General features: G+C 40.5%; 2 protein-coding genes across 2 annotated transcripts; both read right to left on the bottom strand.

Moving 5' to 3' along the window:
* Positions 1-569: 569 nt before the first annotated feature.
* Positions 570-2,101, bottom strand: LOC132999731 (troponin I, slow skeletal muscle-like). Its single transcript, XM_061069479.1, has 5 exons — positions 2,057-2,101; positions 1,848-1,979; positions 1,658-1,747; positions 859-1,035; positions 570-671 (listed from the first exon to the last, which is right to left on the bottom strand). The coding sequence occupies exons 1-5, from the start codon at positions 2,063-2,065 to the stop codon at positions 570-572; spliced, it is 510 nt and encodes a 169-aa protein (XP_060925462.1). The 5' UTR covers positions 2,066-2,101.
* Positions 2,102-6,952: 4,851 nt separating this feature from the next.
* csrp1b (cysteine and glycine-rich protein 1b) lies at positions 6,953-11,480 on the bottom strand. Its single transcript, XM_061069478.1, has 6 exons — positions 11,396-11,480; positions 10,430-10,540; positions 9,791-9,959; positions 9,015-9,144; positions 8,822-8,915; positions 6,953-8,179 (listed from the first exon to the last, which is right to left on the bottom strand). The coding sequence occupies exons 2-6, from the start codon at positions 10,536-10,538 to the stop codon at positions 8,103-8,105; spliced, it is 579 nt and encodes a 192-aa protein (XP_060925461.1). The 5' UTR covers positions 10,539-10,540; positions 11,396-11,480; the 3' UTR covers positions 6,953-8,102.
* Positions 11,481-16,637: the final 5,157 nt, after the last annotated feature.

Below are 16,637 nucleotides of genomic sequence, written 5' to 3'. Positions count from 1 at the left end.
TGAGATTTTTGGTGCTAGCCCCTAGCGGCCCTCCGTGGTATTGCACTTGATATATGATGATATATGGTAGTTTGCAGAAATACACCTACAAGAAACTTTTTATTTTATCGAATTGCATTATATTTTTATTATTAAAATTCCACATATTTGGTTGTATTTGTGTTTCCTCTTTATTTGTAGTTGTTAATTATAAAGTTCATGGTTTAAATGCAATTTAAAAAGAAATTCAGAAATTTTTACTCCATATAATTAGTATTATTATCAGCTCCGAAAAATCCATATGGGTTGGGCTCCAATGATTTAACGTAAGCATGTGAGCAACATCTTAAATACACAGAAATTACATTAAAACAGCTGATTGATGATACAAAGCTTTTCTAGTTTCAACATAAAAAAAAGAAGAGAGTTTTCATTTGCTGAGTTTATTTCGGTGACAATGAAGCAAAACACATAAAAGATACTGAATATGATAAAGCAAGTTATCGTCTGTGTGACGCTGTGGAGCTTTAGTCTCCGATCTGATCACAAGTGACTGTACTAGACGTGAGATGAACGGCAGCTCGTGGATTTCACTGGCTGGAGCCGGCTGCATCAAACATCTTCATGCGGCCCTCCATGCCCGACATGGCCTCCACATTCTTCCTCCAGTCGCTCACCTCCGCTGTCTTCTCCTGCAGCAGCACACACACAATATGAGATGTAGATTTTATTTTAAGTCTTTAACAGTGCCATGGTTCACTGACTTGGAGTAAGGAGAATGTTTCTTCTGTCATTCTCACTCCTCATTGTCACTCCTCACCCAATTCTTCGGATTTTACACAGTAAATATATATATAGTTTTCTTTTCTCTACACCCACCTTCTCTGTGTCCTCCTTCTTGACCGATTTGAGGTTGGCTCTCAGATCCAGAGAGACCTTGTGCTTTGAGCCCAGCAGGGAGCGCAGGATGGCGTCGGCAGAAACCCTCACTCTCCTGAGGCTGGGTCTCTTAAACTTCCCTCGCAGGTCCAGCACCTTGATGTTCAGGTCTTTGATCTGCGGAGGAAAGGAGGAGCGACCGCCTGGTCACACACTCATTTTGACATTTTGCAAAACAACCTTTTTACCTCTTGTCCACATGCAAACAGCGTTTTTAGTCACTAAAGTATCAGTATGTAGAGGTAAAACGGAACATTTTGGAAACCATTATGTCATAGTTTACTTTGCTGTGTCAACTGTTTCTTTCTGTGATGAGCTTGAATCAGAGACAACACCAAACCCTATGTACCGATTTCTCTACATTTGGTTAGCTCTGCTTGGCCTAATTACGTGTTTGCACCTAAATTTGGCATTCACAAGAATCTGCCCAATATTACTTGAACCACAGCATTCTTCTCTGGTGTTGGATGGTGTAGACTTTGCAGACTTTATCACCACCTATTGGCCTGGCATGCTTGTTTGAACGTTCGTAGTCATTTTTGTGTTCTCCTCTACACAAAGATATTTTGTAAAACAAAGGTTGTGTAGACGGACTGCTGCAGTTAGTTAGAGTCACTCAATAACTGACTTTTTTGCTTATGATACTTGTTGGACAACATCCATATAACTCTGCAGCTTCTAAACATTGTTTATCGGAGCTTTCTCTTGTTTCAGTCTTTCTTAACTCTGACTCTTTTACCTCTCTGCTGTTGTGCATGACTTTGGCTTCAATGTCGTATCGCTCCTCGTCCACCACGTCGATTTGGGAGTGCAGCTCTTCACATAATGTCTGAATATAACACAGGAGGGATCAGATTTTAGTTCTCCTATATGAGTGACTTTATTAGTATAGTTTATAATTTCTTTAGTTGTTAAATAGGAAGTTCTACCTCCAGCTCTGCCAAGGACATGCAACTGATCTGCATCGGAGGGGCTTTCTCCTCCAGGTACTTTAGCTTCTCTTCCTCTTTCTCCTCCATCTCCTGCTCCAGCTCCTCCTTCGCCCTGGCCACCATCATGCTCTGAAACATCGCCCACATTCAAGATCTAAATCCAACACTCTGGTTGTGTTTCTGTGCAAACGTGACCGAGGACTCACCTTCAGCATGAGCTTGCGTGAGGCTGAGATTTTAGATTTCCTCTGCAAAAAGGAGGATTTTATTTTTAGTCTGACATTTCGTTGTCCTAGAGATAATCTTGAAATTAATGCTGGTATCAAAGTATTAGATGTCTGAGTCAGCAGGGTCTTTGAAGACTTACCTCTGGTCTGTGGGTCCGGAATAAAGACGGAACGTGACAGACACAGAAACAACGCGTTAGCAAAAAAAGAAACTTGTATCTCATCATTGTTGTCTTTAATTATGTGTTTCCATAGATAAATCTGGTGAATGAAACTGATACTCTCATTGTAAATGGAAAGAATAACAGACACTTGACACTTACGCTTTCTCAGGCATCTTGACTATTTGAATTCCCCCTGAAGACAAAAATAAAACCTTTTTGTATTTGAAGTGCTCGACAGTTGGCACCATTGGGGTCCAGAGCCCCAATGGTCCTTTTCCATGGTTTCCACTTTCACTCCACTACACATACATGCCATTACACAGTCAGTCCTATACTGTTACCAGGAAGAAAACCTGCAGTATATTTATAGACGTGAATTGATATTTTAAGGATTTTCTCTGATTGATTGTTGATGGATGGATGAAATGATGGACGTGACCTTTCCCATGTGTTGTTTTGTTTATCTGTCATTGTTACATCCTCCTCATGGAGCCTGCTGGACACAATCAGCCAGTCACCTCCCAGAGTGTTGATGGTGCAAACCCCTGCCAGAGGACTGAGTGGTGGCAGACGGGGAGACGCATGCAAGGCACCCAACATGGCAGCTACTCTCGATAGATAACGTTTCCCACCTTAACCCCCACTTCTCTACTGGATAAAAACAAATATAGGCCGACTCCCTCAATTCTCGGAACAGATCTGACCTGCCTAATGTTTTTAAAGTACTTCGGACTTTTCCAAGAAACTGACCCCTTGATCAAAAAGTAGAGAGAGGAAAAAGGAAAATATCTACTTATATTTTGACGATATTGACAATATAAGCTACAATATAAGTTTGCTGTAACTTATTCCACTTATCTAACACTTATTCTAACGTTTACTTGATTTTATCATATTGAAGTAATCTATTATTAAACCTTTTGCCATTTATTCTTCAGTTAATTTTTTTATTGATTAATTCAGTCCTAAATTGTACTATAAGTGATGATTTTTCTTTCTGGTTATTTTATACAATTTACTATGCCGATATAACTTTTTACCCATTTTCACCCCCCATTATTCTGCAGTTAAATCACTTTATCATGTGATATTCAATCAAGACAGCAGGGATTTAAAGCCAGTCATAGTTGTAGAAATTTGATAAACATTTAAAATATTTAAATGAATTGGCAAAAAACTATAACGATAATTGATAAATAGTGAAAGTACTTTTTTAAGCAAAAATGTGAAACATGATTTTGTAGATTAAAGCAAAAGTAAAAAAGTTGTAGCTAGTTTCTCCTTTTTGATTTGTTGTCTTATCAAATTGATCAAAGAAAAAGTAAAAGCCCACACACTTGATTACACAAGTACACACTCATCATACTACAACTTCACATCTTAGAGGTAATAACTAGAGTTTGATAGACGTAGTGCCGCAGAGATACTTGGTCTTACCTTCTTGTGATGATGCTGCAGACTAACACAAAGTGATGGAGAAAAGAGCACGGCTGAATATTAATCCCACTTGTCCCTCCTCTCAATCAGAAGGAGATCAAAATAGACACTACACAGACACACACACAGACACACACGCACACCATGGTAGAGGGTGGTCTCAGGATTACAGTGATTGTGATGCTCGTGTTGTGTTGACAAATCACTGCTTTCTGCGTCATTATGATAACGTGTGTGAACTTTTATTGGTGCCAGGTTCGGGATAAACTTCTATCTCATCAGCTATCACCTAATTTTCAGGCAGTTGTTAATCTGATTTTCATCTTTTACATGGCGGAACTATTTAAAGCTCTTGGTAGGATCATCTCAACCGTTTGTTCTTGCCAACACGCTCCCGCTGTGTTTACAGAAAGTTCAAGTGAAAGCCCTCTTTGTTTTTCCTCTCCGTCGAAGCAAACTTCAAGCAGCCGAAGGCGAGCGGCCTGTTCTGTCACTGGAATGATTTTCTGGGATTTCCTTTGGCTACTGAGAGAAATATTGGAGACGGACTCCGTTCCCCCCCCCTGAGACTGCAGGGGCCCCTTGGTCTGATTAGGATAATAGCTGCAGACAATGCTAAGCCATGGTTTTAAGGCAGGAATGCAGTTTCCAGTGCACATTTGGCTACGGCGGCGCAACTAAACATAGACAAAGTGCATCAACATGTGATGCTGCCACTCTGAGTACGTACAAACCGAAATATCGTCCTTCATTAGCGCCTCTCGTGAACATATGTCCATCATGCAAGGTCAATACGTCCCTGAAATAATCCACAAAATCACCTGATGTTTGTGTTAAAGACTAACTTGTGCGCAGCGCTTTCAAAGTCGCTCACATGCTGTACACGCGGTAACCTTCGTAATGACACAGCAAGTTTGATCAACGCAATCAAAGCAGTCGTCCGACCGATTTGTGTAGACTGTTTATCAAGATGGACGACATGTCTCCACCTCCTCTCACTTAATATCCCAGATGCTAACAGCACCATCTTGCACATGTGGACCTTGGTGTGTGCAGTGCTGTCTCCATTATTATGTTTTGCCTATCGATGTATGCTGCAGCGCCTCCTGCTGACAGAGGACGCATTGCAGCTCCATGAGACTAAGCGGCGCACTGCTGAACTGCTAAACCTGCTTTTCAGCACAGTTTCATATTTACAGTGTGTCACTGTGCTGTTCCATGGGAAATACAGACCAACAATCTCTGCGGTGAAATAAATCAGTGGATAAGATTGTTTTTTACACTGACTGTCTCATTTTTCTTTTATAGGTATAAGTTAGGTGGTTGAAATTTGCAGTAAAAGTTCTCTCGCTGAGTCAGGACTTTAATCTCCCTCATATACGGATTTGATTTATGACGCTGAGATCCAGGCTGTTGGCTCACGGCAGCTGATTGAAATTCCACTGTATATATGGCAGCAGGATTAACACCAGGGTTTGCTGGACTGTCTCTATAGAAACTAACTCGTACATGCAGATGCCTGAGGTTTATAAAGCAGTTTGCAGGGCGGTGTACCTTATATGTGAGAGTTTGCTGGAAAGTGTTTTATTTAAGTCCAGCATGATTCAACTGACGATGCGTACGTCAGTTGAATCATGTTGGGGTGTAATGATTATGACCGATGAACCCTATGAAGTAGATGGTCTGACTAGTTTCAGGTTTGATTACAGGTTTGCAAAATATTACTATTTAAATCAAATGCCCTTTATAATCTAATTAATAAGCTATATGGCTTTTAAAACAGATTTACCATGTGTACACACTGTAATTAAAGAACAATACAACAATACAATACAATATTCTTACGGCAAAGTCATCCCAACTTGAACAGATTCTCTCGGATGGATTTTGTTGTCTCTTGCTGCATTAAGTTTTTTTTTTCAAAGAACTGCTGGAGCTATAATGCTGCAGCTAATATAACAGCTGACCTATTATATCAAAGTTGCTGTAGTACAACACAGTGGATATTCTAATATAGTGTAGTATGAAGTACCTACTTGAAGTAACTGTGTGTTACTATGGGGAGCTGAGGCAGGGCAACATTTGAAGCTTATATTAGATCAGACACACAGTTCTCTTTATTGCCCTCTGGTGGGTAAAAGGCTCAAAGGCTTTATCACTTATCTGCCCTTGGTGGGTTGATATTGATACCAGGACGTTTAATGAAAACATTATGCCATTATTTGAGGATGTGTACAAGGTCAGAGACGAAAAACTATTTTTGTTCCACTTATTTACAGTCTAAGAACATGGAAGCTCTGGAACAACAGATCTGAGGTATTGAGTGTGATACCCAGCAGGTTCAGTCACATGTAATCTAATCTGAAAACCTTTGGATTAATTGAAAGTAAAACAATGAAAATATTGAACCTTATAGTCTAGAATACCAGATAGCTTTAGCTTCTGCCTAGGGTCACCTTTTGAAAACCCACTGACAAATGTAATAACACAGCTTCATATGTTCATAAATGCAATATGATTTACATATGTTTTTCAAAACTTTAATCATTCCTTTAGATTTCTGTTTTCTATTATAAGTATTTAGAGGAACTGCTGCTGCCTGAACCTAAACTCTTGATTGAAAGCCACAAGGTGGAGCACTTGTCTTATCATGACAAAGAATTAAAACATGATCCAGCCATAATCACAATCTAATCATTAACACTGTAACTATTACTGCATTACAAATGTAATCTGGGCTGATTGGTGCTGTACCCTATATGTAATCCTCTTAACATGTAATCCATTACTACCCCTGGTTGGACTAATACTGTTCAACTCTGCATAGAGCTCAGACTTTGTTTTGATGTTGATGAGACTCATGTTGCACTCTGTGCCAAATCAAACAGCCGACCCTCCTCCTCCTCCTCCTCCTCCTCCTCCTCCTCCTCCTCCTCCTCCTCCTCCTCCTCCTCCTCCTCCTCCTCCTCCTCCTCCTCCTCCTCCTCCTTCTCCAACACCACCACCACCGCAGCTGCCTGGTACTCCGGTCAGCATGCCAACTCCTCGGCTCAGGCGGAGACGGGGCCGAGTACTGCAACTCCCTTGTTCGCCACAACAGCTGGCATTTTGCTCTGAGTGATGATGATGATGGTGATTAGATAAAAATAACAAACGGGCCCGACACCACATGAATGAACACAAACTGATTTCATCCCCTCAGATCAGCAACAAGAGCAATTGTGTGAAGGAGGCCATCACAGGGAATTAGAGCCTTGTTGTTGTTTTTTCCAGATATTTATTTTGTGCCTCAGAAACAATGCATATTAGAAGAGAGTATCTACATTATTTGGCATGTAAGGCAGTAAGGGGGAAATATTTGTATCTGTGATTGAAGCAAGACGTGAGGCTGCTGGTCCGTTGGTCGGTCCTGAGACGTGTCTGTTCCCACTCACAGACACAAACTCTTTCAGGTATTAGTCAATCTCAGTAATTGTTCAGTTCTGTTACAGGGTTTCCAAGGCATCTAGAAAAGTCTAGCATTTAATTATCTGAGTTTTAATAGTGTCAAATATATAAAAATATTCCACGCTATGATGAAAGTGATGCGTGAATCTTGAGCTGCGACTCATTTCAGAGGCCACATCCTTCATTGGCTGCATTTAAAGACCAATTGCGTCACAACAATACTGTTTCATTTTGAAGGCTCTTTCAAACGTGCCCTTTCATCCCAGAGAAACAAAGGTTCGTGGTTGATCCTCCTTGTATGACACTATTTTTTATAGATGTAATGGTGCCGACTCCTTTGTGGGTCATGTGGACCACATCCACTGAAGTGTGTGGCCTCTGAACTGGGACAAAGATACTTGGGGACTCTGACTGTAGTTTGAGAGATAACGTAGCATTTTGAGGGTTATTCTCTACGAGGCTTCTTCACCTCAACTTCAATCAAAGGAAAGCTAAAACATTTCTGGGACACAGATATTCTCTCACATCTTTTGAACTTGACATGGGCCTTAAATTTAATTAATTAAGGTCTTAACAGGGTCTTGAAACGATCCTAAAGTTTTAAACTCGTTGAAAACTGCAGAAACCCTGTGTTAATACCATGTGAGTGTCTCTTTATGACCATTTTCTATTCTAAGATGGAGCAGGGTTATTTGCTGTTAAAGACAGTAAATATACAGAATAAGCACATCCCAACAGAGTTACATTTCAGTCTGTTTCTATTTTAACCTACTAAATTAGACTATGTTCTATAGCAACACACAGTAAAGAGCTGGTGAACAACAACAGCTTCGTATTGGCTTTTGTGCCTCTGTTGTTCCTTCTGTAGCTGGAGTGAAAGTGCAGTGTGAAATAAAGACAGACAGGGGCGAAGAATCCTGGAAGCGATGGTATAGAAACACGCCACAAGTTGATGGTGGGAGACGAGGCTTCAGGCTTCACTGGGAGTGAGCCAGAGCTCCTGCACCCTGACCGAAGCCGAAGCCCTTGGGACCAAAGTTCTTTGCGTAGCAGCCTGTGAATGAAAAGAGGATGAATGAGAAAAACTGTGGATAATAACACAGACTGACATCTCAATTAAACACTACTGAGAACATAGATGAAGCTTTACTCAGTAGTAAACCTCAGTTTGGAGAGAATCTCAAGGTTGGTGTTGATGCCTGTTGGCTGATTGTACCCCCTGATTGGTGCAACATGCAACTTTACCACTAGATGTCACTAAATCCTACACACTGAACCTTTAAATAATTGAAAGCAAGTGTCTCTGCAAAAACTGAGGCGGATATTAAAGTCATATCTTGATTTTTCTTAAAGGATCATACGAGAAAAAAGTTCTGCATAAGTGTAAAAAACTGCAGATTGTAAAATTGTGTTTATGGGAAAATAATTTTTAGATTTCCATATAATGTTATACATATATAAATATCATGGCCTAGTGGTAACATTGAATTTTCTTAACAAATGTAACTGTCCAACACCCAAAGATTTTTATTTGACTATCCCATAAGACAAAGAAAATCAATCACACATCCATCCAGATTTTAGATGAGACATGAATAACTTCTCATCAAGATAATTGCCACTTTATTTTCTGCCCATCATCCAGGCTAATTGAATGATTCACCAATCTCTTCAGCTCTAGTTGCTCCACACAGACCTTTACAGTAGACCTCGCCGTCTCGGTCAGCGACGGTCGTGGACTCCAGCCCTTTGCCACACTTGGCACAGCGAAAGCATCCTTTATGCCAGGACTGAGTAGAAAGCAAAGAATGAGATTTAAATAGAAAATAAATAGAGAACGATCGAATCCTCCTCGTCTTCAGAAGGAAAGCTTATCAGATCTTTCTTACGTTGCCTCCTCCGATAACCTTCTCCGCTGCGTACACTGTTTTGCCGCATCGGGGACACACGTCTGAGCCGCCTGTTTTCTGGGCGAACTTGGAGGTGTTGGGGTTGTTTGTCGGGCGGAAAGACGTTTGTCTGGCCACAGAAATCAGAGCTTTTAATGAACGGAAACAGAACAGCTGCAAAACATCAGCTTCATTACATTCCAGAACCAAAATCAGTGTTTCATTCCTCCTTTGAAACTAGAGCCAATATAATTGAAGCCCCATTCTATCAGCCTTTGTTATTGGTGTCTGTGTTTTTGTTTGCAGATGTGAAAACTTTTCAGAATGAAATAAAAATGCAGAAAAGATGTGCATTTGTTTATATTTTATGTAAAAAGAATGATGTTAATTTTCTTAATTCAAGTTCTATGGACCTTATTAAGTAATATTTGTATTTTGTTTTAATTTATAGCTATTTATGATAAAGTTTATGGTTACACTGTAACATTTTAAAACCTTAATTACAATTCCTTATCAGGAGATCAAGAGTTTGATAAAATCTTATTAAACATTGCTATTCAAAAAAATATGTATAATCTGCCATGGCATCATACATTTACTCCTTAATGTCAGCATCGGGTCCATTTCAATAATTAGGACAAATCCACATCTATCAGGCTCTAAATTAAACTTTTGATCCAGCACCTGTAGATGCTGTTTTCTTTTCGATAAATATATTAAAAAGTTACTGTTCTCTGTTATTAACACTAATTGGGGAGAAGTGATGTTTTGCTCACACTTCAGGTTTGATTCCAAATCCCTCTCCTGTGTCCATGCTCAGCACGCCGGCTCCACCACCGAAGCCGTAGCCTTTTGGCCCATATTTCTTGCCGTAGCAGGACTTGCAGTAGATCTCGTCCACATGGACAGCCACTGTGGTGCTATCCAAGTTCTTCTTACAGACCACTTCACACAAAGAGAAAGGGGGGGCGAAAAGCATAGTTTATATGTGTAAATCTATGATTATCCCTTCCCACACTTGAGCCCATGAGTTTCCACCGTGCAGCAAAGAAAAGCAATCCATGACTTAACTCCACAGATGTTTCTTCACCACAAACTATGCATGACATATTTAAAGAGGAATAAGGCATAACCACTATGTGCTGTGCCTCAGATTAATGCTTGTGCAGTGCTGGAGAGGGAGGGAGCACTTCTACCTTCCTCTGCCATATAAGGACGACCAAGCCTCTGTCACATGCTGCGGTGGATCCAAATAAGGACAAAGATGTGTGAGGGAAAACCTGTGGATGCTCACTTTCCTTCCAGCGTGCCAAATACCCGACATTCCTGCCTGCCACCTCTTGTGATTCCACAGTGGTGAAGAGGAAGCAGTGGACTAACAAAGCGGATTATACCTGCGAACTGAAGATACTTACTGCACAGAAAACAGGATTTGTGCCAGCTCTTGCCCTCGCACTGCACTTCCTCAGCAAAGTAGACGGTTTTCTGGCAGCAGCCGCATTTGCTTCCTCCTCCGAAAGGCATGTCTGTGAGCAGGGAGGAGAGTTGTGTACACGTTCTCAGTCACTGTGTATAGTGTTGCTCGGCAGACTGAGGCCATCTGCGGCACTCGAGGCTACACACAACAATTCCTATAAAAGGAGAAGCATCCGTTTGCTATGATACAGAACACGTTTCCTCCCTGCAGCCTCCTGACATCACCTGAACTCAACTATTCAAACCTGATTGTAAAATGCAAAGTAACAGTATAGCTTAGATATATCTGAACAACTTCGAACAGGGAATATGACGACATCCATTGATTCAAATTTGCAGTTTAAGTTAATGTTTGTATATGGAGATGAAGTCATGTAGCTCAGCCGGCAGTTGTCATCCACATATATATTCATTGATATACTACATTGCTTTGGATAAACAGGAAATTTCCCTTAATTTTATTTAGTAATCGAACAATTCTGAACTCAGACAAACCAACAGGCTCCAGACAGATCTGATGAGTTTTATTATGCTTCTTCAAACAAACCTTTAAAAACAGTGGTAAGTAAAATGTGCTTTAAGGATTGATATGGTGATTAAAAAGTTCAAGGTTGTACTTTTCTATTCAAAATCCTCCTTAGCAGAGCAGAGGCATCTTTTCAATGGTTGTTTCCTGTCTGATCACTTTCCTGTTGATGCTTGGAACAAAGTTTGCAGCCTGTGCTCCAAGACAATAACAGGATATATTTTCCAACTTCAAGGTCATTCATTTTTCAAGTGAGCTCATTAAGTGAGATTTTAAACACACACACCTCAGATTAGATCCTGTGACTATAAGTATGGAGATATTTGTGGTTCTATGATAAGTTGTTCTGGATCCTTACAAATGTAAACTGGACTCTTACCTGAAGTGAGGCGAAAGTCTGCGGGTTCCTCTCTGTGACCGTTGAGTGATAACGAGAGACCAGACACTTGTGTGATGACGAGAAGTGAGACAGAGGCAGAATGGACACGCACAGGCTGCACTGAGGGAGGAGTCCGACGGAGGGAGTGAGATGTGGGAAGGAAAAGGAGGAGAAGGTTGGTGAGAGGAGTCACAAATGGGTGGGGAGGGAAGGAGAGAGGTTCAGGAACGTCACTGTGCAGAATTAACTTTTAACAACATCCTCCTCTGTCAAAGTAACTGCTGTTTATATTTAAATCTGAAAGTTTTTGTAGCAGGAGTATTTCTGATTCGGCCAAGGACGACTGCTCTGGAAAATATCGAGGAAACTGTTCAGCTCAGATTGCCGCAGCCACAGTCTGTTCTAGAAACCACAAGGCAACGTTCTCTTTTATAGCAGCTTAAGGAATTATTAGAAAATCAGGACTTATTGCCAGATGCAGTTTAATATGCAAGGAGAAATTTGGGGCTAGCTCACAGGTGGCCCCGAGACCCTGTTGCATATTAAACAGCATCTGTCCATCCAGTGTATGGAGGCTGGAGTCCTCCTGCATCCTGTCCTCTCAATAAAGGGCCCAGAAATATCTTAAAAAATATATTAATAAAATACAAGGAGACAGTAACAGCTGTTGATTTGAAATATGAATGATATTCAATATTTTAACCCCCATATGCACCCGGGCGATCACTTAGATCTGTGTGTGAAACTCTGCTGGTTCCTCTTGTTTTAAGTAGCGCTTGATATTTTTTCTCTTATTTCATCTTTAATTGAATGTGTCTACATCGACATTACATTACCAGTTTATATACTTTTCAAAGTTGTTATTTTTAAGTCAAAAGGCGTCTTAATTTAGAGGACGAACTAACGCTGCAAATGAATATAAATTTTTAAACTCTTTAATCAATGTCTTTCATTGAAAATGGAGCAAATGGCTTCGTGCAGAGTTATGAGTCTGGTTGGAGTAATGAACCCAGAGGATTCCACTCTGACTGTTTCTAGCTGTTATTTCCCTCAGGAGTTGGTGGAGATCAAATCAAAGCAGAGTTAATATTAGACTTAAATCCATCAAGTGGCCAGAAACACAACTCCAAATATGTGTTAATGTTGCATGTCGTCTCCGTCCAACTCCCGATATCAAGTTCAAAGGTGAACAAATGTCAACATTATCTTTAACTAATGTTTGTGCTGCACCCGTGTGGCCACAGGCATCACTCAAGGTTTTAATCTGCGGTCTTTGACCCCCCCCCCCCGGTGATGTTTTTTCCTACTTGAAGCTTCTTGCTTCAGGGATTTTTCTTTTCCTTTTTTCTTCTATCCGTCTGGTTTTTAGCAAGTTAAACACATGATCAGTTGGAATTGAGGTCAGATGACTGATTTGGCAAGTCAAGAGTATTTCACCGTTTGGCACCAGAAACCCCTCTTGTCCTGCTGTGTTGTGTTAACATTTGTGTGACTTTGTTGAAAAGAGAACCACACTTCCTACAGTTCTCACCAAATATGGTTGTAAACGACCTGGAACAACCTTAAATAAGAAAAGCTACACCTCCTAGTCATCGAGGGGTTGGAATAAAAAGCATGTTCTGTTCAGCGTGGAGCCAGCTTGATACGAGTATATTTGTAAGTGATGGCTGCCTTTAACCACATGTGACATTTTCTAATGGTATTTCCTGCAGTTGTGTATTTTCTGTTTGTCTGAGGGTTAATACAAAGGCTTTGTCCTCGTGAAACCACCCTGGGACGTTGTGTTAAGACGCATCTATTCTCTACTGATGCTCCTCCGTGTCCAACGACCATAAATAAAGGAGAAAGTACGAGCAGCAGTGATGTCTAGAATTTACCGGCTGTAAATCTGTCCAAAAGGAAAATTGAATAAACTCACTGGCTGCTGCCTTACAAGGAAATTAGATGTCTATTTGGACTCAGTGAGAAACTGTGTCCAGACAGTCCACTCCATATTGGTGTTGGGTTTCAGAGAGGTCAGGTCAAACAGACACTGTTTACTTGACACATATTTTGCATGTTTTTGTCTGACGTAGCTGTAGTCATCTGTCCGACTGCACTGGAGTCAACGTTTGCATTGAACGGAAGTTTCCATAAACTGCCCCACAATAAACCATTACTTTTTACTGTGAAAGTGTCTTCATATGTTCAATTGGGATATTTCATAAAATATTTTCTAATTTATAATGTTTCTATTCAGATTTCATTGAAATGTTAGTCAATCAATAACATTTTACTTTTATCCATATTCACAAATCCCAATTTGCCTCATAGGGCTTATCAAGGTGCGAGATCTTCTGCTATTAACCCTCGACAAGCATCTGCAACCTACAGCACATTCAAAAAAGGAAAGATTGTCAGTGGATGTTTTGTAAAAACCTTAAATTACAACTGTAGTCTCATAAAAACAAGATGATATTCTTCAACCTTATGTGAGACGAATTTAACAAGAAGGTAAAAACCATCCATGCACACAGATCTTTGCCTTTGGTTTGATTCCTCTTATATGAAAACAGGTAACTTTGATCATCATCTCGGTTTAGAGGCTTTATTGCTTTCAATATTATTTATAGTGTGTGTACTTATGAAAGTTAAAGTTGTCCCCAATATCTTATGTCATCCTCTGGCTGGATGATTATAAAAAAAGTATGTGAAAGTATGTGCTTGAGTGGTATTTTATACCTGTCCCTCTTCCTGATGTATAACTGCAAACTGTTCAGAGCCAGTGGCTGCAGGAATGATGTTTCTTGGGCTGTCTATCCCTCCCTCCCTTTTTTCGAAAACAATATCTCAAGAACAACCTGAGGGAATTTCTTAAAATTTGGTGCAAATGTTCAGTTTCATCGAGGATGAAGTGATTTTGCTGGTCAAGGTGGCTGTGACCTCACAAATCGCATCGTTTGAATTGGGACACCTCAGGAACATGTCTAGGGAATCCCTTCAAATTTGAATAATTCTATTTGGGTGGTCAGAGGTCATGGTGGCAAAACATGTTTGTGTTTGTTTTGTCCAGTTTTAACTTGGACTTTCACATCAATCATTTAGATTTCGGTAGTCAAAGGTCACAGTGACCTCATTCGAGTCTGGGAAAAACGATTGAAGGAGGCCTACAACCACTTGTAGCATTTTGTTGTTAATCTTTGGCAATGTAATGTTAAAAAACTGTTTCCTTTCTTACTTAATGTTCATTTGTAATTCCTGGTGTCTGGTGCATATACTGTGGATGTGGAATACTACTACTACTCTCACTGAGGGCATCTTTGGCATTTTTCTGCTGATCTTTTACCCGTTGACATTCAACGATTGCACGGGTTCAGGCTCCCTGTCTTTCACACTTTCATCACGCATGTGACCTTTCTGGGATTCTGGACGGATGGGTGCTCACTGCTGCTCTCCAATACAAACCAGAGTCTCATGTGATTCGGAGAAGTTGACATAATAATAGTGGTATAATAGTATAATAGTGGACGTTTGCACCTCCAGCTCGGCTCAGATATCTCCCCACATGAGATTGGAATCAGGAAATGTGAAACTGATAGCGTGTAGTCGATAGCAGGCGGGAAGGAAACGCCATGAGAGAGTGATGCTGCTCGGTCCGCCTGCCTCGCTCTCTCCAAACCCTGCAGGCTCTTCACCATCATAGGAAGAGACAATGATGAACTCAAGAAGACTATTTATAGCCCATCGTTTGGCCAACAGTAGCCCTCTGTCTCTGCTCGGTGGACATCCGCCTTGGCTAGTAGTGTAGTATATGTGCACATGTGATTATGCTCATGAGAGAGAGAGGGGGGAGAGAGAGAGAGAGGGAGAGAGAGAGAGGAGTGACGGAGACTCAGTGGATTTAATCCAGAGGAGAGAGGAGAGGATAAGAGGCAAAGCCTGATAAGAGGCAGGGGCTGGGCTGGGCTCTGGTCCATCCATCAGTGTGTATGCACGAGTGCTGGCGGCTGGTGGGAGTCTCATGAAGGAATTCGGCATCGTCTCTTTTTATATTTTTGACCTGCCTTGAAGCCAGGACTCCTCCCGAGGGCGATGCTCTCCACTTGGCAGTGTTCTCCACAGAAGCTTTGCCAAGTTGTCAGGTGAGGAGGAAGAGCTGGGAGAGGTGAGAGGACTTCACACCGAGGATGTGTTTTCAACTCTGCTGTCAGAATGTGAGCCGGTGTTTAGTCTTAAATCCACGGTGGCTGACGGCCATGCCTTTTGCTGCCGTTCAGGCGATTTCAGCCAAAATAACCTCATGTGGCCTCATTAAGCAGTTTGAGGATGCATGTTGTTTTTTTTAACTTTAATGTGGAGCTGGAAAAAAATCTGTTCATTAACTATTAATTACTTAGCTGCTATTTTAGTGACTGCTGAATCATTTAACCCATTTGAGTTATAAATTCTACCTTCTCTTAGGTAAACATTGGTTAATTTTCTCAGTTAGGTAACTTAGTTATTAAATGACATAAATTGCATTAAAACAACAACATTAAAACAGTTGAGTGTTTTTTTAACGATGTGCATATTTGGGTTTTGGAGTAGAACAAAACATTTTTATATGTCGGCTTGAATTCTGAGAAACATGGATGGGCAAATGCTCAGTTTAATTAAGAAAATAGTCTATAAATTCTGTGACAATTAAAATAATACCTATAAGTTGCAGCCCTCTATTTCACTATGTATGTACAGTATTTGGTCTGCAAACCAAAGTAAAATAAATGGAACAAAATTAGATTGAATTGGGTTTTTCTCCACGGTGTTAAGGAATTTATTAAGTGACACCTATGTTTTAAAATCGGCATTTTAGCAATGAAGGTCTTGTTACCGCCAACAAGGAGATGGTGTTTTGGGGTTTGTTAGCACGATTACACAAAACGTGGTGGAAGCATGCCGATGGGGAAGAATCCATTGATTTGAGTGCGGATCCAGGAATCTTTTTACACTTTCTTTGACATTATGAGATGAGGCATTTATCATCATTTGTGTGAATATCTAAATGAATGATACAGATATTTTGATGAAAGAAAACCCAGCATTTAGGGGATGTGTATATATCTATGAGTGTGTGCAGCTTGGTGCAGCTTGATTTAATTTTAGACGACTGTAGAGGAAAGCACTCTTCTAGAGTCCTATCCAAGCCAAAAGCAAGCTTCTCTTACACAAGTAGCCAAAAGTGTTTTAATATTTCAATGAACTGGGTTGATGATATAAAAATAAC

Source organism: Limanda limanda, chromosome 4 (assembly GCF_963576545.1).
Source record: "Limanda limanda chromosome 4, fLimLim1.1, whole genome shotgun sequence".
In the NCBI taxonomy this organism is placed as follows: Eukaryota; Metazoa; Chordata; class Actinopteri; order Pleuronectiformes; family Pleuronectidae; genus Limanda; species Limanda limanda.
Note: the sequence above shows the minus strand (reverse complement) of the source record. Positions and strands in the feature narration are given on the sequence as shown.

Coding starts and splice junctions, on each gene's coding strand:
- LOC132999731 (XM_061069479.1), bottom strand. Junction 1,036..1,657: donor TCATGCACAACAGCAGAGAG/GTAAAAGAGTCA, acceptor TTTCCTCCGCAG/ATCAAAGACCTGAACATCAA. Junction 672..858: donor AGAAGGAGGACACAGAGAAG/GTGGGTGTAGAG, acceptor GTGCTGCTGCAG/GAGAAGACAGCGGAGGTGAG.
- csrp1b (XM_061069478.1), bottom strand. CDS start 10,538: ATGCCTTTCGGAGGAGGAAGCAAATGCGGCTGCTGCCAGAAAACCGTC. Junction 9,960..10,429: donor CAAATCCTGTTTTCTGTGCA/GTAAGTATCTTC, acceptor CTTTGTGTGAAG/TGGTCTGTAAGAAGAACTTG. Junction 9,145..9,790: donor TTTGGAATCAAACCTGAAGT/GTGAGCAAAACA, acceptor TTCTGTGGCCAG/ACAAACGTCTTTCCGCCCGA.